This window comes from Equus quagga, chromosome 14 (genome assembly GCF_021613505.1).
Source record: "Equus quagga isolate Etosha38 chromosome 14, UCLA_HA_Equagga_1.0, whole genome shotgun sequence".
Taxonomy (NCBI): domain Eukaryota; kingdom Metazoa; phylum Chordata; class Mammalia; order Perissodactyla; family Equidae; genus Equus; species Equus quagga.
The window spans coordinates 88,507,832-88,532,893 of record NC_060280.1 but is presented as its reverse complement, the minus strand read 5'-3'; the positions used below and the strand labels follow the sequence as shown (position 1 = coordinate 88,532,893).

General features: G+C 60.3%; 4 protein-coding genes across 8 annotated transcripts in view; 1 reads left to right on the top strand and 3 right to left on the bottom strand.

The window, feature by feature from the left end:
* ATG4D (autophagy related 4D cysteine peptidase) overlaps positions 1-3,664 on the top strand; it is a 28,310-nt gene extending 24,646 nt beyond the window's left edge. For 2 of the 3 annotated variants that reach the window (XM_046685129.1, XM_046685130.1), the window contains exons 9-13: positions 1,174-1,304; positions 2,140-2,218; positions 2,294-2,370; positions 2,460-2,579; positions 3,105-3,664. In XM_046685129.1, the coding sequence (XP_046541085.1) occupies positions 1,174-1,304; positions 2,140-2,218; positions 2,294-2,370; positions 2,460-2,579; positions 3,105-3,287 (590 nt within the window). In that variant the 3' untranslated portion in view covers positions 3,288-3,664. The remainder of the gene's footprint in view (positions 1-1,173; positions 1,305-2,139; positions 2,219-2,293; positions 2,371-2,459; positions 2,580-3,104) is intronic. The other variant, XM_046685131.1, reaches the window with a different exon arrangement.
* KRI1 (KRI1 homolog) lies at positions 3,303-12,213 on the bottom strand. Its single transcript, XM_046685124.1, has 19 exons — positions 11,944-12,213; positions 11,772-11,845; positions 10,967-11,072; positions 10,553-10,658; positions 10,179-10,233; positions 10,056-10,102; positions 9,697-9,793; positions 9,545-9,622; positions 8,901-9,037; positions 8,449-8,575; positions 8,250-8,345; positions 7,995-8,165; positions 6,706-6,781; positions 6,526-6,614; positions 6,320-6,446; positions 6,104-6,234; positions 5,274-5,338; positions 5,072-5,170; positions 3,303-4,198 (listed from the first exon to the last, which is right to left on the bottom strand). The coding sequence occupies exons 1-19, from the start codon at positions 12,035-12,037 to the stop codon at positions 3,859-3,861; spliced, it is 2,115 nt and encodes a 704-aa protein (XP_046541080.1). The 5' UTR covers positions 12,038-12,213; the 3' UTR covers positions 3,303-3,858.
* Positions 12,214-12,508: 295 nt separating this feature from the next.
* CDKN2D (cyclin dependent kinase inhibitor 2D) lies at positions 12,509-14,938 on the bottom strand. Its single transcript, XM_046686070.1, has 2 exons — positions 14,544-14,938; positions 12,509-13,481 (listed from the first exon to the last, which is right to left on the bottom strand). The coding sequence occupies exons 1-2, from the start codon at positions 14,682-14,684 to the stop codon at positions 13,122-13,124; spliced, it is 501 nt and encodes a 166-aa protein (XP_046542026.1). The 5' UTR covers positions 14,685-14,938; the 3' UTR covers positions 12,509-13,121.
* A 1,501-nt stretch (positions 14,939-16,439) lies between these two features.
* Positions 16,440-24,489, bottom strand: AP1M2 (adaptor related protein complex 1 subunit mu 2). Of its 3 annotated transcripts, none has more exons than XM_046638526.1 (12): positions 24,372-24,489; positions 23,210-23,366; positions 22,943-23,010; positions 21,694-21,824; positions 21,455-21,602; positions 21,239-21,365; positions 20,654-20,802; positions 20,501-20,572; positions 18,797-18,955; positions 17,834-17,959; positions 17,267-17,342; positions 16,440-16,874 (listed from the first exon to the last, which is right to left on the bottom strand). In XM_046638526.1, exons 1-12 carry the CDS (start codon positions 24,411-24,413, stop codon positions 16,852-16,854), a joined length of 1,278 nt encoding a protein of 425 aa, XP_046494482.1. In that variant the 5' UTR covers positions 24,414-24,489; the 3' UTR covers positions 16,440-16,851. The 3 variants fall into 3 exon arrangements, with proteins under 3 accessions (XP_046494482.1, XP_046494483.1, XP_046494485.1); XM_046638527.1 differs by having other exon boundaries at positions 20,654-20,796; XM_046638529.1 differs by lacking the exon at positions 17,834-17,959.
* Between the last annotated feature and the right edge of the window lie 573 nt (positions 24,490-25,062).

Genomic DNA, 25,062 nt, shown 5'->3' with positions numbered 1-25,062 from the left:
GGGTCCCTCCACTCCCTTGGGAGCCGGGAGGAGAAACTTGAGGAGCGTCTCCCCGCGTGAGAGAATGAAGGACGTCGGATTTCCTTCTCTCAGGCCCCGTGCACTCTTACTCTGCAAACAGTTCTAACGTGCACAAAAGTCTGAGCTCCTCTGCCTCATAGGGTCGTCATGAGGATTCAGTAAGTCAGTAATTCAAGTGAAATCCTTAGCACTTGTCACATAGTAAGCGTGACACTAGCTATTAGCTATTATTGTTATTATTCCTTGCTATCCTCCCAGTCAGTTTCGAAAAGGTCTTGATTATTAGGAGCCTTCATGGGTTGGAATCAGGGAATCTACAAAATCTGTACGTTTTTATGTGAAACGGCAGCAGTTGGGGGCAAGTTGAATTTTCACAGCCAGTGTGGTAGTTGGTTAGGGGAGCTCTGACACCAGTACTAGGGGGCTTCTGAATGACAGGAGTTTATTTCTCATCATTCTGGAGGCTGGGAGGCCCCAGATCAAGGCCCTGGCAGCTTCAGTGTCTGGCGGGGCTGCTTCCTGGATCGTTTTGCTGTGTCCTCACAGGGCGGAAGGGGGGAGGGGGCTCTCTGGGGTCTGTTAACAGGGCGCTAATCCCATTCCGGAGGGCCCCACCCTCATACCTCATCACCTCCCAAAGGCCCCACCTCCCCACCCATCCCCTTGGGGGTTAGGTTTCAACACATGAATGTGGGGACACAAACATTCAGATAGAGCAGCTGTGTCTCCAGAACCGGTTGAAGCTGCTTCTCTGGGAGCAGGGAAGGGGTTTACATGGTGAGGAGGCGGCGGCGGCGAACTGAGGAGAAGGCACACAGGGACGTTCTCGCGAGGGGGAGCCGCTTGGCGCTCCCGTTTCCTTCTTGGCAAACCAAGGCGCCAGGTCGGTGAGGACCAGTCAGGCCTGGTCCTCGGGAGGCACTCCCTGTCTTCCCGGCTTTATGCTTTGTCCAAATCTCGGGGCCTCAGTTGCCCTTTCTGTAAAATGGGCGTGTCCACACCTGCCCGAGGCCCTGGGGTTGTCTGAGGACATTTGGGGGCACTGGAAAGACATCCTTCTCCACTGATGACGGTTGGGCCCCTGGGCATGGAGGGCCACCCTCTGAGGCTTGAAGGACGGGCAGAAGGTGACCCGCAGCCCTGTCCTTCCAGTGTACAAGGCGGATGTGGCACGCCTGGTGGCCAGGCCAGACCCCACAGCCGAGTGGAAGTCTGTGGTCATCCTGGTGCCCGTGCGGCTGGGTGGTGAGACGCTGAACCCCGTGTACGTGCCCTGCGTGAAGGTAGGCTCAGCCACATTCCACTGTGCCTCCCCTGGGAGGCTTCCAGATGTTTCCAGCTTGGGCTGCCTTTTCCATCCCTTCATCTGTGTGTTCAGTAGCACTTAATTACGCTGAGATTCAGAGAGGAACAGAAGAGGCAAAAATTCATGCCTCTGGGAGTGGACATTCTGATGGGGGAATGACAGGCAGTGGAGCTGGGAGCAAAGTGACAGCTGGGACAGTTTGGACTCTAAAGGAATCAAAACTAACAACGAAGGGCAGGTGGGGGTGGCTGCACAGCCTAGGAAAGTCCCTCTCCAGCCAGGGGCAAATGAGGAGCCAGAGGCGTGCTGGAAAGACCCTGGTGTGTTGACTCTCAGAGTAAAGGCCAAAGTTCTCCCCATAGCACACAGGGTCCCACACCATGTCCCCATCCCTTCCTTGACCTCATCTGCCCCCACTCTCCTCACTTCGCTCTGCTCCAGCCGCATGGGCCTCCTCACTGTTCTCAGAACACACCTGCCTCAAGGCCTTTGCACCTGCTGTTCCCGCCACTTGGAGTACTCTTTCCCGAGATGCCCTGCAACATCCCCTCTCACTGAGGCCTTTCCTGACCTCCCTATTTAAAACTGCAAAGCCCTGCTCTTTTATTCTTCTCCCAGTGTCATCACCTTCTGACACATGACAAAGCTCACTCATCTAGTGTCTCCCACACTAGAATCTCAGTTCTGTGAGGAACTGTAGTTTTGTGTGTCTTGGTCACTGCTGCCCCCCAGGGCATTGGGCCTTTGCTAAGCGTTTTGTTGAGTGACTGCCTGATAGTACTCGTCCTCTTCACCCACTGTCCTCCCTGCAGGAGCTCCTGCGTTCCGAGCTGTGCCTGGGCATCATGGGGGGCAAGCCTCGGCACTCGCTGTACTTCATCGGCTACCAGGGTAGGCCCGCCCGTCCCGCTCCATCCCACCCCGCCCTCCCCTTCCGCACCCCTGCTCACGCCTCCTCCCCTGCAGATGACTTCCTGCTCTACCTGGACCCCCACTACTGCCAGCCCACTGTGGATGTCAGCCAGGCTGACTTCCCCTTAGAGGTGAGCTGGGATCCCGTGGGGGTGACGGGGGGGTGGTGCCGGGACGTGTGCAGGGAGCCAGGCCCCCTGAGCCTGTTTGCCTGCCCCAGTCCTTCCACTGCACTTCCCCACGCAAGATGGCCTTCACCAAGATGGACCCAAGCTGCACTGTGGGCTTCTACGCTGGGGACAGGAAGGAGTTTGAGACACTCTGCTCGGAGCTGACCAGGGTGAGCAAGACGGGGGCGTGGGGGGCAAGAGGAAGAGGCCTCGAGGCCAGCAGACCTGGGGAGCTGCCTCCAGGCGGCGCTGTCAAGATGACTGCCCCGCCCACAAGCTACAAAAGCCCAGCTGTAACTGATCACATCAAAAAAGGGGCATAAAATGAAAAGTTACAGGCGTCATTGCCTTAGGGGACAGCTGCATCCATTGGCTCAAGTGGCTGTCCCCTCCCTGTCTCTGTTGTCCCCTCAGGGCTTCACCCTTATGGTGGCCACCAGCCTCTCTGGGCACCCGCCTCCCAGCGCAGTGGAAAGGGAGCCCCACTTTCCCAGCAGATGCAGCAAAGACCCCAGGGTTGCCTTTCATTGGCTGCGCTGGGTCACGTGCTCTTCACTGAGCCAATCCCTGTCCGTCCGGGGATGGATGGAGGATGCTGATTGGCTGGTCTGAGTCAGGGAAGCACCTGATAGAGCTGCCTGCTACAATGGTTAACGCGGCCGCGGTGGGGGCTGAGTGCTCTCCCTCCTCCCCAGGTGCTCAGCTCCTCCTCGGCCACGGAGCGGTACCCCATGTTCACGCTGGCCGAGGGCCACGCTCAGGACCACAGCCTGGACGACCTCTGCTCCCAGCTCTCGCAGCCCACACTGCGGCTCCCTCGCACCGGGCGGCTCCTCAAGGCCAAACGCCCCAGCTCCGAGGACTTTGTGTTTTTATAGAGGGAGGGATGGGGAGAAGATGCGACTCTATTTATTTTTCTATTTATGTCACGCTGGGGGTGGGAGCCTGCACTCTGGCTGGGATGACTGCCCCTTCTCGCCGCTGCCTGGACCAGCGCAGCCAGCCCAGTCCAGGAAACCTCCGGGCGGGGCCACCCAGCCAGAGCCAGCCCGCGCCTGCCCGCCTCCAGCCAGCTGGGCCCTCCGCGCGGCAGGGAGGGAGGGCCCCGGCACCCACTCAGGGCCTGACTCAGTACTGTAGTTTGCACTGGACGCCCGCGCCCCTCCCTGGTCCCCAAGCCCCCCGTCCTAAGGGCTGGTGGCGGTGGGAGCGGGGAACTGTGGCTGCTGGGGGCTAATAAAGCCGTTGGACTTGACCTTGGCTGCGGCTGGACCCAGCATTTGAGGGCTGGGGCCAAGGCAGACCCCGGGGAAGCTGCCACATCTGTAAGATGGGGATGCCCCCTCACCCACAGGTAGACAAGAGGGTCCACAGAGTGGACAGAGTGGGGTGCATTTGGGGGCTTGATGGGCGGGAGGAACCCCGGGGCCCCCACTTGCTCCGTGGAGCTCAGGGGCCACTCTTGGGCCCCTTCTGCTTCCTGCGCTGCCGGCCCAGCTGGCGGAAGTGCAGCCGTTTGGGGTTGAGGCCGAAAGCTTGCAGTCTCTGGCGGCTGAACTTGTGGCCCCCGAGGGTCACAGTGGGGCCCAGGAGCCGGGCCTTCTTGCCCCTCTTCCGCCTTGGGGGGGCTGGCTTCTCCGGGCTGGATCCAGGGGCCACCTCTTCCTGGGCTGGGGGGCTCCCTGGCCGTGGCCGCTTCCCACAGGCCCCATCGGGGGCTGGCAGCTGCCCCTGCGGGCCGGCCTTGTCTCTCGGTGGCTTCCCTGTGGCTTCCGTGGGCATCTCCGTCCTGGGGGAGGAAAGTCAGCGCTCAACCCAGGCCCAGCATGATTACCACTTCCTGGGCTCACGTCCCATTTTTCAGATAGGAAAGGAGAGGCTCAGAGGGGCAGCCAAGAGGGGCCTGCCTGGGGCTCAAAACCTGGGTTTTCTTTTCTTTTTTTTGAGGAAGATTAGCGCTAACATCTGTTGCCAATCCTCCTCTTTTTTTTTTTTTTTTTTGCTGAGGAAGACTGGCCCTGAGCTAACATCCACACCCATCTTCCTCTACTTTATGTGTGGGACGCCTACCACAGCATGGCTTGCCAAGCGGTGCCGTGTCTGCACCCAGGATCTGAACCTGCGAACCCTGGGCCACCAAGAAGCAGAACGTGAGCACTTAACTGCTACACCACCGGGCCAGCCCCCAGAGTTTTCTACTGAAACCTGAGGCTGGACGGTATTGCCAGTAATTCCCGTATCTGTGCCCAGGCCTACACTAAGCTATTCGTGTAAATTAACTCATTTCACCTTTCAATCAAGCCTGTGAGCTTCCACCAGCCCCGCCTTATAGATCAGGAAATAATAACATTATAACGATAGCTAATACCTATATGGCATATACTCTGTTTTAAGCACTTTCCATGAACTAATTCACTTAATCCTCAAAAAACCAACAAGAAACAAGCCATCTTTATCCCCATTTTATAAATGAGGAAACAGGCCCAGAGAAGGGAAGTGACTTGCCCAAGGTCACACAGCTATAGCCCAGCCAGGATTTGAAGCCAGCTGTCAGAGAAGGGAAGCCCCAGTCCCAAGGTCACGCAAGGAATGGCCGGCAGAGCAAGACTCAACCCTGAGCCTGGCAGCTCCCGGCCATCCTGCCCCAGTCAGCGACACTCACTCCTCTGGGCAGAGCGACTTGAAGATCTGCCTCTTCTTCCAGGCGTTCTGGGCCTTCTGGCTGTACGCCCTCTTGTCCTGCAGCTCCTCCTGCTCCGACCTGCGGGCGCCCGGCAGACACGCCCATCACTGGGGGCTCCGGGGGTGCCCAAGCTCGCCCGGCCGCCCCTCCTCCCGGGGCGCCTGGCCCCACCCCCCGTCACCTGTACATGCAGGTCTTCTTCAGGGAGCACCACCGGTTTAGCTCCTTGTCATCGGCTGCGAGGATCTGAGGGGAACGGAGTTGGGGGGTCCTCATTCCTGAGCCCCGGGGGACCCTGACTCTAAGCCCTAGTCCCCTCCTTGGACAAATCGAGGCGATGCTAGGACCACTCAGCAGGACGTCACGATGGTAGGGAAGAAGTGATTTCCGCGGAGCCCGCTGGATGATTTTTGCAGGGGGCATCAGATGGGGAAACTGAGGCTCCGAGAGTGGATCCTTGCCCCAAGCTGGCCAGGAAGCGGCTGATTTCATTCCAGTTTGGGCCCGGGAGCCCCGATCCGTGCACCATGGCCCCAGAAGCCTCAGGACAGGGCAGGGGTCTCTCTGCCAGGGACGGGGTTTGCCAATCCCAGGTGAGGCCCAGGCTCCAGGCCTCAGTTTCCCCACTTAAGAGGTGGGCATCCCCTCAGAACCTACTGGAACGTCGTCGGGAAGATGTGGTATAAACTCTATAAATATTGCCTGTTCTTCCTGACCGTGAGGAGTCAGGCACCCCCACAGCCATGAGGTGGGGGCCGTTATTAGGCTCATTTTATAGATGGGGAAACTGAGGCATGGAGCCTTAAGTCACATGGCCAAGGCCACACAGCTGGTGAGCAGCCAGGCCAGGATGTGAACCTGGGCCACCTGGTTCCAGAGCCCCCAGGTCGTCACAGCCCCCGGCTGCAGACAGACAGCCAGGACCAGAACGACAAGCAAGATGATGGGGACACGCTCTGGGCCCCGCCCCATGGGAGTCCTCCTGCCTCCTCGGCGCCCCCAGGGCCCCACCTCCTCGGTGCTCAGCCCGAAGTCGCAGGGCACCACAGCGCGGTACTTGAAGCGACAGGGCAGGTCATCGATGATGTCCTCGTAGTCCAGCTGGTAGTACTCGTCCAGGTACTCCTCGAACGTCTTGTCCCCTGCGGGGGACACAGCCAGGCTGCCGGGCGGTGTCAGGCCCGCGGGCCCCGCTCCCCGCCACCCACCACTCACCCGGGGCCTCACCCGGCTCGAACACCGGCTTCTCCTGGCCCACGGCAGCGGCGAAGGGCGACTTGCGCTTCTTCTTGCCCGTCGAGGGGGCCTCACGCTGCTTCCTCCGAGGCTGGCTGGGGTCGTAGTCGGCGTCCATCTGCCGGGATGCGCGGGTCAGGCCGGCCCTGGGGGCCCCCAGGATAGTCCACAGTGCCCCGTGTACCCGTGGCACCTACATTGAAGTCGGGGTCCTCGCAGTGCGGCTCTTCCTGGCTCCACGCCGTACCCTGCTCGGGCCCGGCCCACGTGTCCCAGTTCCAGTCGTCTGCTCCCAGAGGATGGACAGACAGAGGTCAGGCGGGGACCACAGGCTTCAGGCCCAGCAGCCCCCAGGCCAGGGCCGCAGGGGACCTCACCTTCAAGCCCTTCCTCTTCCTCAAACTGTGGCTTCTCCTCCTCCATCGCGCCATAGTATTCGTCTCCGAAGCACTTCTGCAGGGGCGGGGCCGGGAGGGTCAGCAGGCCCACGACCCCCAGGGAGCTGACTCCCGCATCGCACATGGCTCCCCAGTGCCCCCGGAGTCAGCTCCTGATGGCAGGAGGCCTGTGTGCCGGGACCCCTCCACGCCCCGTTCTTGGGCCGGTCTTGGCCCCCCGCCCTCTGTCCCCTGTCCCCCATTCAGTCCCACAGACCCAGTTCTCTCCCTCCTCCTGGCCTCGCCCCTGTGCTACCCCCGCTTGGCGCACTCCCTCCCTCTTTGATGGGCTGACAGCTACTCGGGCCTCAGGTCTTATCTGAGCTGCCTGTCCTAACTAGCTCACCACCGCGTGTGGCGACGCCGGTCAGGGGACTCCTCGAGGACCCCACCGCCCCCTGCGCGTCCCCATCACTGCTCAGATCGCTGTGGGTTGGTTAAGTGCTTGCCGCTAGACCGGGCGCTCTGGGAGGGCAGGCTCTGCTACGCTGCTTGGAGCTCAGCATACAGCAGGTGCTCAATGAATGTCAGACCAGTTCTGGCCACTCCGTGAGCTCCGGGAGGGCTGAGACTGCGCTGGAACCCCAGCACCCAGGGGGCCTGGCAAAGGCAGATATTGCTAAGTGTGTCATGTATGAAGCACCTACTGTATGCCCAGTGCTCAGCTGCATCTCGCTGCATTCTTGCAAGCACCCGAGAGACAGAAACTACCTCCGTTCCATTGAGAAACTGAAGCTCAGGACTAAGAAGCTTCTAGAAAGTGAAGGCTGAACTCCTACTACACAGCACCCGCTCACTCCCATTTGCACCTGGCCTATCCACGCACCTGTAATCTCCTTCCTGACCTCCCAGGCTTGGTCAGAGGCCTCTTTGGGGCACCCGTGGTCCCTACTGCTTCTCCCACATGGCCTGTTTCCACAGCCTGATGCTATGTTCCCACAATTACCACAATAAACATTAACGGCTCAATAACTGAGTTTAAAGGAAATACAGCAACCCACTGTTTCTGGAGCATTTACCAACTCAAGTTATGTGCCTTCCTCTCAGGCTATCCTTACAACAGCCCTGAAGTAGCTGCTACGGTTGGACCCACCTTACAGACAGGGACACAGGCTCAGAGATGTCAAGTCACTTCTCTGAGGCCACACAGCCAAGCAATGACTGCTGATTCCAGAGCCACACTCGCCAGCACTTGGCCGCAAGCCTGCGCTGGGCCTCGGGGGCCATACCTGCATGAGCTGGTCGTGCCGGGCGGGGTCGAAGTCTTCCTCGAGGTCCTGCTCCTCAAAGCCCAGGGTCTCATTGCCCGTGACCTGCCGCAGCCTCTCCAGCTTGGCCAGAATCTCCTTCCTCTTCAGGTTCTTCAGCTGCTTGATTTCCTCTTGCTTCTTCGCTTTCTCCTGTGGGAGGCAGGCCATGGGGGAGGGGTTGTGGGCTCTCCCAGCAGGCCCAGGGGCCTCCCCTCCCGCTGCCCCCACACTCACCTTCTTCTTTCTCTCCCTGGTCTCCTCCCTCCTCTCCTTCCTGCGCTGGTCCTTGCGGCGCACGGAGGACGCGATGCTCCGAGGGTAGGTCTTGACCTGTGGGCAGCAGGGAGCCCAGAAGGGCCACAGAGATGATTCCGGGCCCCCGTGGCCTGGGCCTGTGGGCCGGGTCGTCCCCAGCCCGGCCCTGGTCACGCACCAAGGCTGAGTCCGGCTCCTCGAAGCGAAAGTTGTACTTATGCTCGAAGTCCTCCTGCTTCTTCAGAAACAGCTCCCCCTCGTCTGAGGAGTCGTCCACGGCAAGCTGGACCGGGGGGCTGGGGACCCTGAGGGACAAGACGGCACAAGACCGGGGTCAGCCGAGCTCCTGCACCCCTGCATACCAGCAATGCTAACTCAATTAACCCTCAAGGGAACCCTACGGTCAGGGGCTGCCAATACCCCCATTTTACACATGGGGAAACTGAGGCACAGAAGCCTGGCGGTAGGGCCAGGATTTGAACTAGTGCCCCCTGGCTCCAGAGCCCACAGTCCGCAGCTCCTCCTCACCAGCAACTAACTCCACTTCCATCTGTGTGAAAGAGGACACACCCAGGCCTGTGCTCTCCGGCCAGCATTGGCTCCAGGCCCCTGGGGGACGTGGCAGCTCACCCTTCCTCCTCCTCCTCATCTTCCTCCACCTCCTCCTCATCTTCCTCTTCCTCGTAGCGTTTGTTGAGGATGTAATCCCGAAGGAACTGCTCCCCTTCATCCAGCTCTGGGTTGTTCCAATATTCCTTGAGGTGAGTCTGAGGGTGAGGGGGTGACAGGACCCAGGTCAGGGACTCGGGAGCAGGGAAGGAGAGGGGACATGGGCACCAAGCAGGTTTAAGTAACTGAAACTTCACAACCAACCTATGAATTAGGTTAGTGGCATTATCGCCAGTTTTTCTTTTCTTTCTTTCTTTCTTTTTTGGCGAGGAAGATTGGCCCTGAGCTAACATCTGTTGCCAATCTTCCTCCATTTTGTATGTGGGTCACCTCCACACTATGGCTGATGAACAGTGTGTAGGTCTGCGCCCGGGATCCAAACCCACAAACCCTGGGCTGCTGAAGTGGAGCATGCAAACTTAACCACTATGCCATGGGGCCAGCCCCATCCCCATTTTATAGATGAAGAAACTGAGACCCAGAGAGGAGCACACCCCGTCCTCAGCGTGTGTGCTCTTGGCCATGCCCTCAAGGTTGGTTTCTGGAAAAAGCTGGGATAGATGGGACAGGATTCTGTTCTTCAGCAACTGTGCACGGGAACTCACCAGTTCTTTCAAGGCGTCAGGGTTTGGAATCTCCTTCTGTCCCTTCAGCCATTCCACGTAGTCGGCATCCTCCTGGGCCTGGAGGAAGGCCAGCGCTGAGGGTCTGCGGGAGCCCCGGCCCCTGCCCGGTCCAGCTGGGCCCCAGCACCCACCTTCTCCTCCCTGGTTTTAGCACGCTTCTGCAGCAACCCGGAGCCGCCTTCCCCAGCGCTGTCCTCATCCTCACTGTCCTCCACGAACGCCCGGAAGCTGCCCGCCAAGAGAACAAGCGTCAGGACGGACAGGCTGCCTGCTGGCCTGACAGTAACCCCGTTTATGAAGCCCTGAGCGCTCCCCGACAAGCTTGGAGTGGTGCTGGGACACAGAGGCTCCATTTAACAGATGAGGAAACTGAGGCCCAGAGAGAGCAAGTGACATGCCCAAGGGCACACAGCCATTAAGTGCCAGAGCTCAATCTGAACCTAGGAGCCTCAGCTCCTCTCCACGCGGCCGCTTGGCTGGCCGTGCTCACCTCTCCTTGAGCTGCTTCTGCTCGTCCACGTAACTCTTCGACGTGACCTGCAGCGGACAGTGAGGCCGGCCTCAGGCTCAGCCCGGGGCCCCTCCGTCCCCACCCGGCCTCCACCGCACCCACCTGGGGTCTCTGATGGGAGGGCTCCCCGTCGGAATTCTCCTCGTCGACGTATTTGCTGGGCAAGGAAGGATGGGGGCTTCAGAACAGACTCCCCAGGGCCCGTCTGTCCCCATGGTGGGGGGGCTGTGACGAGCGGCAGCTGGGTACACGGTGTCCTCCATTTTGGTGACTCACCGGCTCCCTCCCACCTCTGCCCCTAAGACCTCCAGGTGGCCACCCCGGGGGGCGCCGTCTGTCCCTCGGGACTGGGGACAGGGATTGGGTGCTCCCAGAGGGTGTGAGGATTTGGGAGTTAGCCGTCCTCCCCTCTCCCAGTCTAACACCATCTGCCTGTCCACCCGCCGGGACGGCTGGGGGGGCCCGGCTCTCCTCACCCCTCCTTCTCCAGGATAACCTTCCTCTCGTAGTCTTTCAGGTACATGGGCCGTGTCTTTTGCTTCCGCTCGGCGGCCGGCTCCTCCTCGCTCTCCGAGGACGACGCTGTGGGGCCACCGGGAGACACCTGCCATCAGCCACCACCCCCTGCCTTCCCCAGGCCGAGAATCCCACTGGGCTGGGCCAGATCGAGGTTTCAAAGCCCCAAGCCATCAGTCCCGGCTGTGCAGCAGGTATCCCCCAGGCGGTGACCATTCAGTGAGTAATTCACACTCGGAACAGCCAATATTAACAACAAGTAATAGTCTAAGACACTCTGCTAAGCACTTCTGCTGTGTGACAATCCAGTAAATAGTGACTACAGCCCAGAGAGCGAGGAGGAACTTGGGCCTCAGACAGGAGCAGCCCCAGACCTGTTCTCTGATAGAAGGTGGCATCTTTCTGATAAATGCGGGGGTCCTTCTTCTTCAACAAGGAGAGAGTCGTGTAGAAGTCACGCTCCTGCTGGGGGTCAAACTCCTAGGGCAGGAAGAGGGATGGAGAGGCTTCAGAAGGGAGGCGGAGAGAGCCCTGGTCGGGGCTGTGATGGGGGTGGTAAAGCAACCAGGGCAGGTGGGCTGAGGGGTGGGAAGTGGGGCGGGGGTAGGGGCTCCCTTAGGAGGAAGGAGGGGGGAATCCCGCCCGGGAAAGGCAGCTGGAGCGCTGGGTGAGTCTGTGCCGCTCAACAGGTAGGGGAGAGAGAGGGACCCTCTCGGGGTGGGCAGGGGCGGGACACACACAGATAAAGGATATGAGACAGAGGAAGGCAGCCGGCAAGGAGAGGGTACTTCCTGGGGACGACAAGAGGTTGACGTGGGGCAGAGAGGACACAGCGGGGCAGCAAGCAGGGGCTGGGCTGCACGGTGAGGCCAGGAAGCAGATCAAGGCTGATGTGGGCACAAGCTGGGTGCCCCATGTGGCACGGGGGACAGTCGGACACTGAGAAATGGTTTGACTTTGGGGATGAGCAAGGGGGACAGAGGGGTCGCACCTCACACGTCAGGACGGGCAGGTGGCGGGGAAGGGGAAGGAGAGGGAGAGTGCCCGCCCTCCCCACCATGGGAAGGCGCTGTCCGACCCTCTTGGGATTGGGGGTCGGGGGCTGGACGCTCCCTAGGCTGCGATGGGTTTGGGGGTCGGCCGGCTCCCGCGCGTCCGGGCCGGAGCGGGGAAGCTCACCACGCGCTCGTCGCTGGAGTCAGACTCGGAGCTGGAGTCGCCGCCGCTGTCCCGGTCCCCGTAGCGATCTTTCACTGCGGGGCACAAGGAGAGACGCCCCAGCGGATCAGCCCGGGGGGCACTAGATCAGCCCCCACTGCCCGAGAGCCCCGCGCATGCGCCCCGCACTCACGCCGCTGCAGCTCCTCGCGCTCCCGGTAGCGGCCGTACCGCGCCGCGAACGCCGCGTTCACCCGCAGCGGCGAGGACCCGCGCGGCTCCGGCATGGCGGCGGGCGGCCCACTGCGCACGCGCGCGGCGAGCTCCCTGGAGGGGGTGGGTTTGCCATGGGCCACGCCCACTGCGAGCTTTAAAGAGGGCGGGGCCTCGCGGGCCGCGCCTAGCCCCGCCCCCGGCCCTTCCGGGATACCTGACGCCCAGTGCCTGCAGTCCCCGCCCACGGTCACACCTCTGCGGGGAAGGCTGCGGCCACCGCCCACCCCCACCCCACCCCTGGGGCTCCGGGCACCCAGCTGACATCTGGGGGCCCTTTCTCAATTCGCGGTTTCCTGCCTCCCTTCCGTTCCGACAGCGCAAACCGCTGCCCCACCCAGCTCACCCACCCCTGGCACCCTGGGAATTACCACTCTCTCCCCTCCCCCAGAGCATCGCCGACCCGCGACCCCCGGGCCCACACCACCGACATCCTGGACGCTCGACTCCCCACTGCAGACTCAAAAATCACAAGGCGCCGGCGCTGTGGTCAGGCACAAGTCTTAATTTAATGGGTAAAAACATTAAATTATCACACACAACAATTTTTTCCATAAAGCTTAATAAATAGAATCTTTTCTTTTTTTTAACGCTGTACAAGAGACTGGAAAACAAGCTTCCAACAAAATAGGAATGAACTCATACTACCCTTTTATTGATTTGGAATACCCCCCCTCCCCCGATGCCCGAAAGCAGTGTGCACACTTGAGGTCTCTCTCTGGGTGCAGCCGGCCAAGGTCGCCAGGTTCCAGGAGCCCTGGAAGCGATGACCTCACTCGGGCTGGGCTTTTAAACGCTCTGCCCTTGGGCCTCGTCTGCGGCCCCAGCAGCCCGGGGCGTGGAGGAAACTGAACCGTTTATGTTGTTGCTGCCTGCAGGAGCCCTTCTCTGCTCGATACACCAAAAGGGGTGAGAAAAAGAAATGAGAAATGGCCCTCGAACACACACACTCCAGAAATCAACACCAACAAGCCACAAACTGGGGCCCCTCCCCTTCGGCAGTGGTCAGGAGGAGCTAGGGGAGAAAGTGTTTCTTTCCTCCTCTTCTGACATAGAACGCAGCTGGGTCCTGATGCCGGAGGAGAGGTTGGCCCCGGGTCACAGCGGTGCCACCGTGTGCCCCTGCAGTATGTCCATGAGATCCTGCGCCCCTCTCCCCCGAGCCAGCTCCAGGGGGGTGAGCCCCCTGGCATCCCTGTGATGGAGATCAGACTCAGCAGCCAGGAAGCTGACGACAGCGTTGTGGCCCTCCCGCACCGCCAGATGGATGGGGAGCGCGCCCGTGCCATCAGGTGCGTTGACATCAGCGCCATGTTCCACCAACACCCTCAGGGTGTCCAGGAATCCAGTGCGGGCCGCGTCATGAGCCGGAGTGGTGCCGGAGGCGTCCTGGATGTTGGGGTTGGCCCCTTGCTTCAGGAGCTCCAGGGCAATGGCGGGGCTCCCAAACATCATGACCTGTGCAGGGGCAGAGGGTCGGGTCCTCAAGGGAGGGGTTCCAGGAAAAGAGGTCCCTGGAGAGAGGGGTCATTCAGGGATAGGGAACGCTAGAGAAGAGAGGCTCTCGAGAATGAAGACGCCCCAGGGAACACAAGCCCCCGGGCGGCTGTTTGAGACCCCAGAGAACAAGGTCTCCTGGGAATAGGGACTCCAAGAAACTGGTTGCCCCCTAAGAATAGGACACCCGCCCTAGGGAATGGCCCCCTGGGAAACTTTCAAGGAATCTAAGACCCTCCCCAAGGAACCAGAGACCCCCCCCCCAAGATATGGGAAATCACCAGGAAATAGGCCTTCTAGAGTGAGAAACTGTCCCCAAAGAACTTGACAGCCCCCTCAAGGGAAAGCAGATGCCCAGGGAATTTGAAAGTCCTTCTCCAAGGAATAGCCCCCTCCCACAAAATAGGATGCTCCCCAGGGTACCTGACCCCCTCAGGAAATGGGGGTCCCCTGTAAAGTGCCCCCTAGGGAATAGGAGCTCCCATGCAGTCTGTAACTGTTCCCCCATCAGGACCCCGCATAATATACCATGCATCTGAAAAAATTACAAAAAAAAAAAACAAAAAAACCCACCAGGAATGGAGATTCTCCCCAGGAAACTGGATCCCTCTAAGAGAATCCTCCAGAAAATGAGGACGCCCTGGAGACAAATTCCTCCTTCCAGCGATCACATGCCCCCCTAGAAGCCCCAAGAAACCACAGCCACCCCAACGAAACTGAGACCCAAGGAAACCGAACCTTCAGCCACGGAATAAGAGCTTCTCCAGGGCAACTGAATTGTCCGCACTAAGAGAACAAGGAATCCTCCAGAAAAGATGGCAAGCCCTCCCCTCCCCCAACCTAAGCCCATCCACCATCACCTACGAAAGAAAGGGGACTTCAAGGAGCAACGTCAGCCCGGAGATGGGGCATCGGACCCCAGTCGGCCACCACTGAGGCCAGGACACGAGAGGGAAGGGGTCTGGGGCCCCCGTCTGCCCCGCTCCCCCGCCCTGCCCTCGCCCGGGGCCGGCCGGGCCTCACCTGCAGCGCCGTCTTGCCGAAGCGGTTCAGGGCGTCGGGGTGCACCAGCTCCCGGTGCAGAAGGCGGCGCACCTCCTGCACGTCGCCTCGAGCCGCGGCCCCGCTCAGCCGGTCGCCGGCGCGGACCTCCTCCAGCAGCATGTCGGCCTGCGAAGCCCCCCGCCCCACCGCGGCGCGATCAGTGCGGGGAGCCGGCGGCGTGGCCCCAGCAGCCCTCCCGCCGCGCACCCGGCCTGCGCGAGGCTCCCGGTCCGGCTCGCCCGTCGGGGGCTCCGGCGAGACCCCAGCCCTCGAGGCCGGCTCCTCCCACTGTCAGCCGGCGGGTCGCGAGGGGCTGGCAGCCCGGCCCAGCCCTCCGCCGCCCGCAGGGCCCGGCCCGGCGCCCGCCCCTTGGGGGCCGGGCATCCCCCCCACTCACCCTCCCTCCTCCGCGACGGGCGGGGTCTGTTCTGAGCCGGCGCCGCCGCCGCCGCCGCCTAGCCGGCCGCCAGGGGGCGGAACTAGCGCGCCGAGGCCCCGCCCCCGGGCGCTGCCGATTTGTTTTCTTACGAACTCGCTACATTGTAGCCCAGCCGCGTTGCCCGGCGCGCGACCCTGCGGCGCCCCGCCCTCTGGGCCGGCGCAGCCAATGGCGACGCGTCGCCGGGGAGGTTTAGGGTGGTGGCGTGGGCTGTGCCTCTCCTGATTGGCCGAGGCGCCGCGACCGGTGACCCGCCGGCTATGGCGGGGTTTTCGGTTTTCAAACTGGCCCGGTGGGCGGGAAAGAGGGCCGGTTTAACCGACCGCGGGGAGAAAGATCCGGGCCCTCGGCACCTCCGGGGGGAAGGGAGGCAGGGCTGGGGCCGCCCAGGCCGGGGTGCTATCTGTGAGTCCCGCGATGGGCACTTATTCGCCGTTCCTAGGCGCAGACCGTTCACTTCATTCATTCACCCCCTGGGCGCAGGGGCCGTTCCGGGAGCCGGGGAACGCACGTTCCAGCGACTCAATGACTGTAGATAGCGTTAGGTCCCGCGGAGAAAATAAAAAGGGAAATTGGGGTGAGCGGAGGAGGAATCACGTGCTGGCTCAGATTGAGCCAGGCCTGGCACAGCAAGCGCAGGGCGAGGGAGGCCCAGGCTGGCGCTGCCACGTGGGCGAGCCCGGGAGGCGAGCGTCGCCGTCGGAGGCGGCTTTGGCACAGGCCTTCATTCAAGCATCTATGGAGCGCCTCCTGTGTACTAGGCGCACAATTGGAGAGCGAGCGGCGGGGGTTGCTTGTGCTGCGGGATGCCTACCGTTTAGGGCGGGAGAGACAATCATTAAATCTTTTCAGAGTGGTAAACGCTCTGGCGCTGATAAAAGAGAGTAAGTGGTAGTCTCTTGGGAAAGGAAGGCGGTTGAAACAGAGAGGTCAGGGAGGGCCTCCCGGAGGAGCCGACGTTTGATTCGAGGCCTGAAGGGGAGGGATATCTGGATATCTGGGGAAAAGCGTGCCAGGTGCAAGGCACTACACATGCAAAGGCCCTGAGGTGGGCGCGTGCCTGGCGTGTCCAGGAAGAGCGAGGGGGAGGGAGGGAGGAGGTGAGGGCAGGTGGGGGCGGGGAGGAGTGTAGATCAGGCTTGTGGGCTGCGGTAAGGACTTGACTTTTACTTTTAACAAGATGGGAACCGTGGCAGGGTTTCTAGCGGAGGAGCCGGGATCGGACGCAGAAGTTTACAGGCGCCCTCTGGCAGCCATGAGGGGAACTGAAGGGAAGGGAAGGCGGGCCTGGGGACCGAGGTGCAGGCGACTTCGCTGGCCCAGAGGAGCGATGCCCAGGGCTGAGGAATGGCGATGTGTTACCCACTCCCATCCCAGCACTTCAGGGACGTCCCTGGCATCCCCAGTCCCCAGCCGAGAAGCACACACACAGCGCCTAGATTCATCTCTTTAATGCCGTCCTAAAACAGAGGAGTGGGCGAGGGGGGCCTCTGGGCTCAGCAGCTGTGAAGGAGGAGGGGCCCCCGTCACCCCCTAAGGCAGATCACCGCGAGAAGGCACTCATGAGGGGGGCTTCAAGTCCCTTTTCTATTTCTTCATATAAAATGGGAGGAGGGGGGAAGCCCGGAGACCGGACAGGGGACGACGACGGGAGGCAGGGGGGACGGGATGGGGCCCATCCCTCCCAGCCTATGGGTAGAGGAAAAGGCGGACAGGTGGTGGGAGCTGGGAGCCAGAAACTGCCAAGGCAGGGGTCTGCCCTCACGCACACCCACCCACCCATCTTCCCTCCCTGTCTAAAGTCCGCAGGTGGGGCCTGGGGGAAGGGAGGCGCGTGCTTGGGCCCTTCTAGCTGGTACGAAGCTGATAATCTGCAGGGAAACAGTGAGCAGGGACCATGTCAGAACTGTGGACAGGGGACAGCGGGACAGCCCCCCATCCCTCCCGGGCCCCCGTGCTCATGATCAACCCCCCGAGGATGTAACAAAGATGGGGTCAAGCAGAGTGACAGGAACCATAGCAACAAGCCTGTTTCGGGGCAGCAGATGGGGGTTCTCTGAGTTGGCCGTCGTCCAAACCCCACCGCCACCCCCAATTTTAAAGATGGGCAAACTGAGGCCCAGAATGGCATGGTGACAAAGATGAGGTAGGTCTGGGGCCAGGCCAGGTGAGTTTTGGAGCCCTCCAAGCTCGACTGTGTCAAAACCCCGAGATGGCCCCCTTCCTCTCCTGGACCGCGTGGTGCTGGGAGCCGGGCGCTTACCGCCACTCTGGGTGATATAGCGGACCCAGGGCAGGGCCTGGTAGCCGCTTTTCTCAATGATCTTCATGTATCGGACCTGGCAGGGAATGAAAGGAGGTGGTCATGCCCGGGGGAAAGCTGGCGGGGGCCAAAAGGATCCATGTGCCACCTTGGGAGGCAAAGGTGTCACAGGCTGGGAGTAATGAGGTGACATGGCTTGGGACAAAGATGTGGCATGGCAGTGGGCGTGGGGAGGAAGGGGGTCCAGCGGGAAAGAGATGGCACAGGATACGGGGACAGACACAGCGCGGTTTTGGGCGGACGAGGTGGCACAGGCCAAGGGAATGGTGAATGGCTTGCGAATGAGGAAGGGACGGAAGTGAACAAGCTAGTGGGGACGAGGTGGCACAGGCCACAGTGAGAGGTGGGGGGAGAGGGGACCCAGGCTGAGAGCAGAAGAGGCAACACTGTGTGGGGCAGGACAGTGGAGGACCCAGGCCAGGGAACGGAGGGGCCCCGAGCCAAGAGCTGGGAGAGAGGGGAACCCACTGAGGTCCAGGCGAGGAGCCCCCCGCCCGCTTCCCTCACCTGGATCCCGGAGACAGTGAAATAGGGGATCTCAAACTTGACCCCGATGGGGGGCCGGCCCTCCTCCTCCTCCTTCTCCACACTGGGGAGGCCGAAGTGCGCGCGCATCAGGTACTCCTTGCCGCCCTGTGGGCACGCGGGGGTCAGACACCCCGAGGGGCCCCCATCTGCCCCGGACCATCAGCCCCGGGAATGGGCTCTACTCTCAGCCCATTTCACAGACGAGAATGAAAGGCTCCTGGCCGAGACTCTCAGCCGAAGCTTCTGGCTGCAAAGTCTGGTTGGGGTGGGGGGGCCTTCTAGTGACCGTCTCCCATTTGTCAAGCCTGGATGAACTACCCCCCCACCCCATCCCAGGGACCAATCAAATCCTCCAGCAGCCTGAGGACGCAGGTAGCATGAGCCTGCCTATTTCACAGATGGGCAAACTGAGGCTCCAGGAGGGGAAGTGGGTTTCCCAGGGCCATCTGGCTCAAAGAGGAAAGGGAATTTGACCCCAGGGCTGGTTTCCTTGAGACCTGCAAGGAGGAGAGCTTAACTACCAGGCTGACTGGTTGCCAGGTTTTTGGTGGTTTTTTTGGTTTTTTTTTTTGGCGAGGAAGATTGGCCCTGAGCTAACATCTCTTGTCAATCTTCCTTTTTTTTTTTCCTCCCCAAAGCCCCAGTACATAGTTGTATATGCTAGTTGTAGGTCATTCTAGTTCTTCTATGTGGGACACCACCACAGCATGGCTCAATGAGCGGTGTGTAGGTCCGCGCCCAGCATCTGAACCAGCGAACTCCAGGCCACTGAAGCAGAGCGCATGAACTTAACCACTGTGCCACAGGGCCAGCCCCTGGTTTCCAGCTTTATTACCCCCACAGATAGCCATGTGCATGCAGGTTGGGTCTCCCATTTACCCTCAGCCTTGCCCTCAAGCAGTGGGGACGGTCCGCCAGATGCCCCCCGCCCCCGGTGCTCACCGGGAAAGACTTAATACTCCAAATCACGACGTTCTTCTCAGGCACGTACTTGGCGCTGCCCACGCTGGTCTTGAAGCGTGGCGAGTCAGCATCGCTGGGCACTGGCACAGAAATCTCCACGCCGTTGGCCACTGACTGCTTCTTAAACTGCCCCTTGGCCTGTCGGGGGGGAGAGTGTGGGGCCTGAAGAACTCGCTTGTGCATTCTGCAAACATCCACCCAGCCCCTTCCATGCACCATCTCGAGAGCCCTACGACCGTGAAGAGGGGGCCACTACCCTGCCCATTTTACAGATCAGGAAACAGAGCCACAGAGACAAAGGGCACTTTGCCAAAGCCACACAGCAGGGAACAGGCCCAGCAGATTGGAACCGAGCCTGTGTTTTCAACCATCACCCACCCTCCCTACAAATAAATGCATAAGTTACGGCATTCGGTCTGTGTCTGGAGCTGTGTGACACAGGACAAGCTTTTAACACAAGGGTTCTAAGCGTCCCATGGGTGGTAGTTGGCACTATGATTACTGCTATTTATTAATTTGGGGAAGGAAGTTTGAGAGGTGGGATGGGGCAGAGGACCTCCAGGCGTTCTTTCTGGAAGGCCCCCCACTTTAACGGCCCCTCCCCCTTTCTCTGCCTGCAGAGACGGGGACATTGAGGAGTGTCGAGACCCTTGCTGGTGGCCATCCGCCCCACAACCCAGCTCCCCTGAGACCCCAAGACTGGGGACAGTCAGATGGAAGAGCACAGACTCTTGAGCCAGGCAGAGCCGAGTTCAGCCTGCCGCCCTTCCTTCCGAGATGAGTGACATCTTAATCCTTTGGGACCTCAGTTTCCCCATCAGTAAAAAAGAGCTGACTGTAAGCCCTGGAGAGAGAAACTCTTGCTTGGGGCACCGAGGAACCCGCACAGGGCTGCGGACCGGGCGGTCAGGAACCGCAAACAACCAGATGGACAGATGTAGAAGCTTCCCGTGATAGAAGATTCTGCAGCCACGGAAATGGATGCAGTAAGTTACAACGCCTGGGATTCATTCTAAAATCAACGTGACGTGAACAAAGGGAGTCATACAGCCCGAGTCCACCGACATGAAGGTTCGAAACCCACAGCACGAAATATTTGTGGTTACTCCCGAGGGTGGCAACATCGTAAAGCAAACCAAAGAAGTAAAGTTGCATAAAATTCAAGATGGTGGTTCCCTCTGGGCAAGGGCGAGGCTGGAATCGGGGGAGGGACATGTAGGGGTTCGGAAGCTCTGGTCAAGCCCATTCGAATAAGCTGCGTGGTTCTTCATTATCCTTTAAACCATACAAATATGCTATATATTTTTATATGTATTTAATATGAAAGTCAATAAGTAAGTAAAATAGATTATGTCAGATGGTGATAATGGGGGGAGGAATTGAGCAAAGAAAGGAGGTGGGGAATGCCAGGGGGTTGCATTTTAAATAGAGAAATCCGGGAAGGCCTCTTGGAGGAGGTGACATTTAAGCAAAGAGCTGAAGGAGATGAGGGAAAGAGCCATGTGGATACCTGGGTGGGTGGGGATGGAGTGATGGCAGGAGAGGGAACAGCCGGGACACCAGTGTGGCTGGAAGGATGTGAGGAGCTGAGGAGCGGGGAGGGAGGAGGGAGACGAGGTTAGCCTGGTGACCGGCTGGGCGGGGCAGAGGACGCATTGTGCGTAAGGATTCCCCAGGACCCACCTTGACCATGATCTCCACGCGGCTGTGGGAGAACTTCTCAATGACCGACTCGATCCAGATCAGCGGCTTGACCTGCAGACAGAGGAAGGGGGAGTCCTCGCCCGCCCTGGGGTCAGCTCCCAGCCGGCGCCTCCGGGCTTGACCTCGCCTCACCTGGGTGCTGAGGCGGTAGGACATGAGCTCGAAGTCACCGTCGGGTGGGATGAAGGAGATGGTGCGGTCGTTGTCGAAGCGAGAGAGCCGCACGCACTGGTGGAACTTCACGTCCTCCAGCTCCACGGACTTGTTCTTGCTCCCTGAAACTCAGGCCCGAGCGCGCTGGGTGACCCTGGGGGCTGGGGCCGAGTCCCCACCCCAACCTCCCCTGCCTGCCGCCTCCATCAGCCCCTCTTTACAGATGACGAGACTGAGGTACAGAGTGGATGAGCCACTTGCCCAGAGTCACTCAGCCGGGCCAGGGGCAGAGCAAGGATGCGGCCCTGGGGAGTCTGGCTCTCCCGGTCAGGCTTCCAAATTCCATGCTATCCTGTCCCCTAGGATGTCCGCTGCCAAAGGGCCGAGATCCATCCTTTTCTTCCCCGCCCCGCCCTCCCCGTCCTGGCGCCTGGCACTGGGGGACCCAGCAGGCGCAGTGCCGGCCCTGACCGGCAGAGGGCGCGCACGACCTGGCTCAGGAACCGGCCGCTCCGCTGGGGTCCACGGCGGCTGGTCCCGGGGCGCCCCCCTCCCCGCGCTTACGGCCGGTGAGCTCGAAGAGCACGCGGTCGTTGAGGCCGAGCCGCAGCTCTGGCATCCCCGACAGGAACACCTTGAGCTTGATGCTGCCCACGATCTCGCTCAGCAGGACGCTGCCGTTGGCGTTGACCTGGGGATGCACACGGGGCGCGGGGTCGCGGGGCGTGCAGGGGCTCCCTCTCCCGTCCCCGGGCTGCGGCGGGGGCGGGGGGGCCTCACCAGCAGGTTCACCGACTCGATGACGTCGATGAAGACCTCGTTCTTCTTGTACTTAATGCCCTCCGAGCGCCAGGACACGGCGTTGGTGACAGTAGGGGGCACCCGCGACTTGCCCGTCTCCAGCTTGTTGCCCTGCTGCGTGATGTACCTGTAGGAGGGCGGCGGGGACGAGCAGCTGGACCCAGGGACCCTCCCCTGGCCCTCCCCGGGCAACGTCCCCCGACCCGTGGCCCACTCACTCCTGCAGGATCTTGCTGTCGGTGGTCTGGGGGAAGCCGAAATCCATGAGCTCGTCCAGCAGCTCGTAGACGATGACAAAGTTGTCGCGGATGCTCTCCTCCTCCAGCTCCTTGAAGTATTCGGAGAACACCTGGGGTGGGGGCGGGGAGGGAGGCAGACACCCACAGAGGTGTGGCCGCTGGCGCTGGGAGTCCCCACTCATTCCCCCAGCCAGCCTTCGAGCAACTATTGAGCGCCTACTGTATGCCTGTGCTGGAAAAGTAATGGTTAACCATTAACAAAACCAACAGCATCCTGGCCCCCGAGGACAGATTGGGTGGGCTCAGAACCGGCTTTGCGGCCCATGGGTCCCTGTGCCTCCGTGATGCTTACAGACTCACCTCGGAATAAGGTCTGGAAATTCTGTTCTAGCCTCACTGGCCTGCTTTCTATTCCTGCCTCAGGACCTTTGCATATGCTGTCTGCTCTGCCTGGGACACTCTGCTCACAGCAACCTCCTTGGCATTCAGGCCTCAGCTCAAATGTCGGCTCCTCAATGAAGCCACCACTATCCTCCAGGCCCCTTAAGTATCACCGTGAGACCAGCACACCAGGCACCAGATAACGTCCTGTTGAATCTCCTTCATGCCCTTTCACTCCTCAGGAGAGCCAGGAACAGTGCCTGTCTTAGGCATCGCTGTGTTCCCCCTCTGCCTGGCAGAGAGGAGACAAATCAATAAATATTTCTTGTTTGTTGAAAAGTAGTTACTGAGCTCTTTCTCCGTCGTTGAGAATGGAATATAGAAAGTGCTCAATAAACTGTCACGTGATTGTATAACATTAGTGATAATACTGAGAACAATAGCAAGCCTTGATTGAGCACTTAGTGTATACGGAGTACTGTTTCAGGCCCTTTTTAGGTACGAATTTGATTAATCTGTACAAGAACCCTGGGTAGGCCTTGTTCTAACTCCCACTTTAGAGGCACAGAGAGGGGAACTGGCTTGCTCAAGGTCACACAGCCAGGAAGCAGGGGAGCTGGGATTGGAACCCGGTTCCCTCAGGCTCAGGCTGGAGCAGTACGCCCCCTTGGCCCCTGCCCAGTAAGGAGAGATGACCCCATGGCAGCTAATGAGGACAGGTGATGGGACTTTGGTGAGCCACCACAGAGCAGGTAAGGGAAAGCATCTGAGGAGAAATGGCTCCTGAAAGAGGCGGGCAGCCAGGTGGACGGACAGAGCAACCAGCCAATGGGAGGCCAGGACCTACCTCCACCGTCTTGTAGAGGAAGGAGTACACCAGTGAGGCGTTGGCGTTCTTCAGCGTGGTGGCCACCACTGCAGGCAGCCAGGTTAAGGAAACGGTGCCATCTGGGAGGGCTCGGATGGAGCCCAGACCCTGAACCCCAACCCTGTCCCCCCTCCACTTCCAGCCTGAGCCACGGATGTGCTGTGCAACTCCTGTCCTCAGCCCACCCTCTCTGGGCCTGAGCTGCCACCACCCCAGGCCCCCAGGGGCCCATCCGTGGCCGGATACGGTAGAGGTTGCTGTGCTTGATCCACAGGAAGTGGACACGACCGTGGCTCAGCAGGGGTGCCAGGACACCCTCCTCCTCGCGCTGCATGAGCAGAGGCATGAAGTGCTCAATTTCGCTCATGGCCACATCGCCCTTGTAGTTGCGGCTGATCAGGGGCTGGGGGTGGGCAGAGAAGGCCCGGTCACCACGGGGATCCGGGGACCCTCCACCTGAGGGGCCTCGGCCCGGCTCTGGCTCTTGGGGCCTGAGTTTCCTCAACTGTAAAGCGGGCACGTGATAAAAGCTAGCGGGGCAGAGCCCTCGCTGAGGACTGGGCTGTGTTCCACTGAAGCCTGGAGGGCCGCTCCCTCTGAGTTCTCACCACAGCCCTGTGAGGCGGGGGGTACCAACATCTCCATTTTACAGACGGAGAAACTGAGGTACGAACCGCGTCCATAACAATTAGGGAAACTGGAGATTGAATGAACGAAGTGAGGAAGATTACAGAAAGCAAGGGAAATGAAAGATGATCCCCGTGCATCTCCTTTCGCTCCTAAGGTTCTGCCTGGCGGGCGGCAAGCAGTCAATGATCATAGGACCGACTTGGTAAAATGGTGCGGTCCAGGGTTTAGCCCCTGAAGGATTCACAGCAGGTCCACCAACACCCTCGCTCTCACCGTGATTATTATCAGGGGTGTTATTGTCACCACCGTTGTTATTACTGCTATTGAGTAACCAGATGAACGAGAGAGGGTTCCAGAAAGGGGCAGGGCAGCCCCAAAGGGGCACCAAGCTCTCTGCCCCTGCTGTGCGCCCCCAGGATTAAGACTGGGGGTGAGGACGGTGGTAGGCATGACAATTTCAGTTGATTGCATGCCTGATGTTTGCGAAGTGGTTGACGCGCCTCCGGTGGTATTAACTCTTTTTGGGTGGGGACGCCTGTAATGTCCGTGTTTACGGAGAGGGAAACTGAGGCTGGGAGAGGCCAAGGCCCCGGCCCCAGGAGCGCGGGTAGGAAACAGTGGAGGTGGGATTCGACACGAGCTCCCAGGCATTGGGGGAGGGGGTGTCCCCAGTCCCCAGGGCGTTCTGGGGCCTCCCCGCCTGCGAGGAGGGGCCGCTCCTGGGTCCGGGGGAGCGCAGCGTCACCTGTCGGTCCCCAGCCCCCGCGCCCAGCCTCACCTTGCCCTTGACGTCGAGGATGAACACAGCCGAGGCCGACATGGTGGCGGCGGGCAGACCCGGGAGGCGGGGAGGGAGCGCCGGTTGGAGATGGTGGCGCTGCTTCCTTCTTCCTGCGGAAGCGCCCGCGCGCAGGTGAGCGCCCAGGTGAGCGAGTCTTAAAGGGGAGGCCGCCAGGTGAGCGGCGCAGTCGGCCGACGAGAAGACGCTGCGGGGGCTGGGAGGGGCGGAGCTTCGGGTGGGATTGCGGCCCCGACTCGCTTTCCCTCTGCACCTGGGAGTGCTGGTGGATGGAGACCCCAGACCATCCGTGCACCCACCATCCATTCATCCATCCATCCATCATCCATCATCCATTCATCCATCCATTCATCCATCCATCCATCATTCATCCATCCATTCATCCAGCCATCCATCCATCCCCCATCCTCCATCATCCATCATCCATCCATCGTCTATCCATTCATCCTTCATCTGTCCATCCATCCATCTATCCACCTGTCTATCATCAATCATCTACCCATCCATCCATCCATCCATCCTCCATCATCCATCCATCCACCATCCATCCATCATCCATCCACCCATCCATTCACATTGTTTCCCTTTGTCTGAAGGGACTTGTCCTGTTCGTATCTGTGTCCCCAGTGCCCCCCACTGGGCACTCAATAATATTTGTCCAAATCATGCG

Excerpts from the sequence above, each read along its gene's own strand:
- KRI1 (XM_046685124.1), bottom strand. The coding sequence starts at position 12,037 with ATGCCGGAGCCGCGCGGGTCCTCGCCGCTGCGGGTGAACGCGGCGTTC. Across the intron at positions 11,846-11,943 it reads GCGCGAGGAGCTGCAGCGGC|TGAAAGATCGCTACGGGGAC; the intron begins GTGAGTGCGGGG and ends TGTGCCCCGCAG. Across the intron at positions 6,782-7,994 it reads GGCACGACCAGCTCATGCAG|AAGTGCTTCGGAGACGAATA; the intron begins GTATGGCCCCCG and ends CCGCCCCTGCAG.
- CDKN2D (XM_046686070.1), bottom strand. The coding sequence starts at position 14,684 with ATGCTGCTGGAGGAGGTCCGCGCCGGCGACCGGCTGAGCGGGGCCGCG. Across the intron at positions 13,482-14,543 it reads TCGGCAAGACGGCGCTGCAG|GTCATGATGTTTGGGAGCCC; the intron begins GTGAGGCCCGGC and ends GCCCCTGCACAG.
- AP1M2 (XM_046638526.1), bottom strand. The coding sequence starts at position 24,413 with ATGTCGGCCTCGGCTGTGTTCATCCTCGACGTCAAGGGCAAG. Across the intron at positions 21,603-21,693 it reads GACAGCAAGATCCTGCAGGA|GTACATCACGCAGCAGGGCA; the intron begins GTGAGTGGGCCA and ends GCCCTCCTACAG. Across the intron at positions 17,960-18,796 it reads GGAGTATTAAGTCTTTCCCG|GGCGGCAAGGAGTACCTGAT; the intron begins GTGAGCACCGGG and ends GCGTGCCCACAG.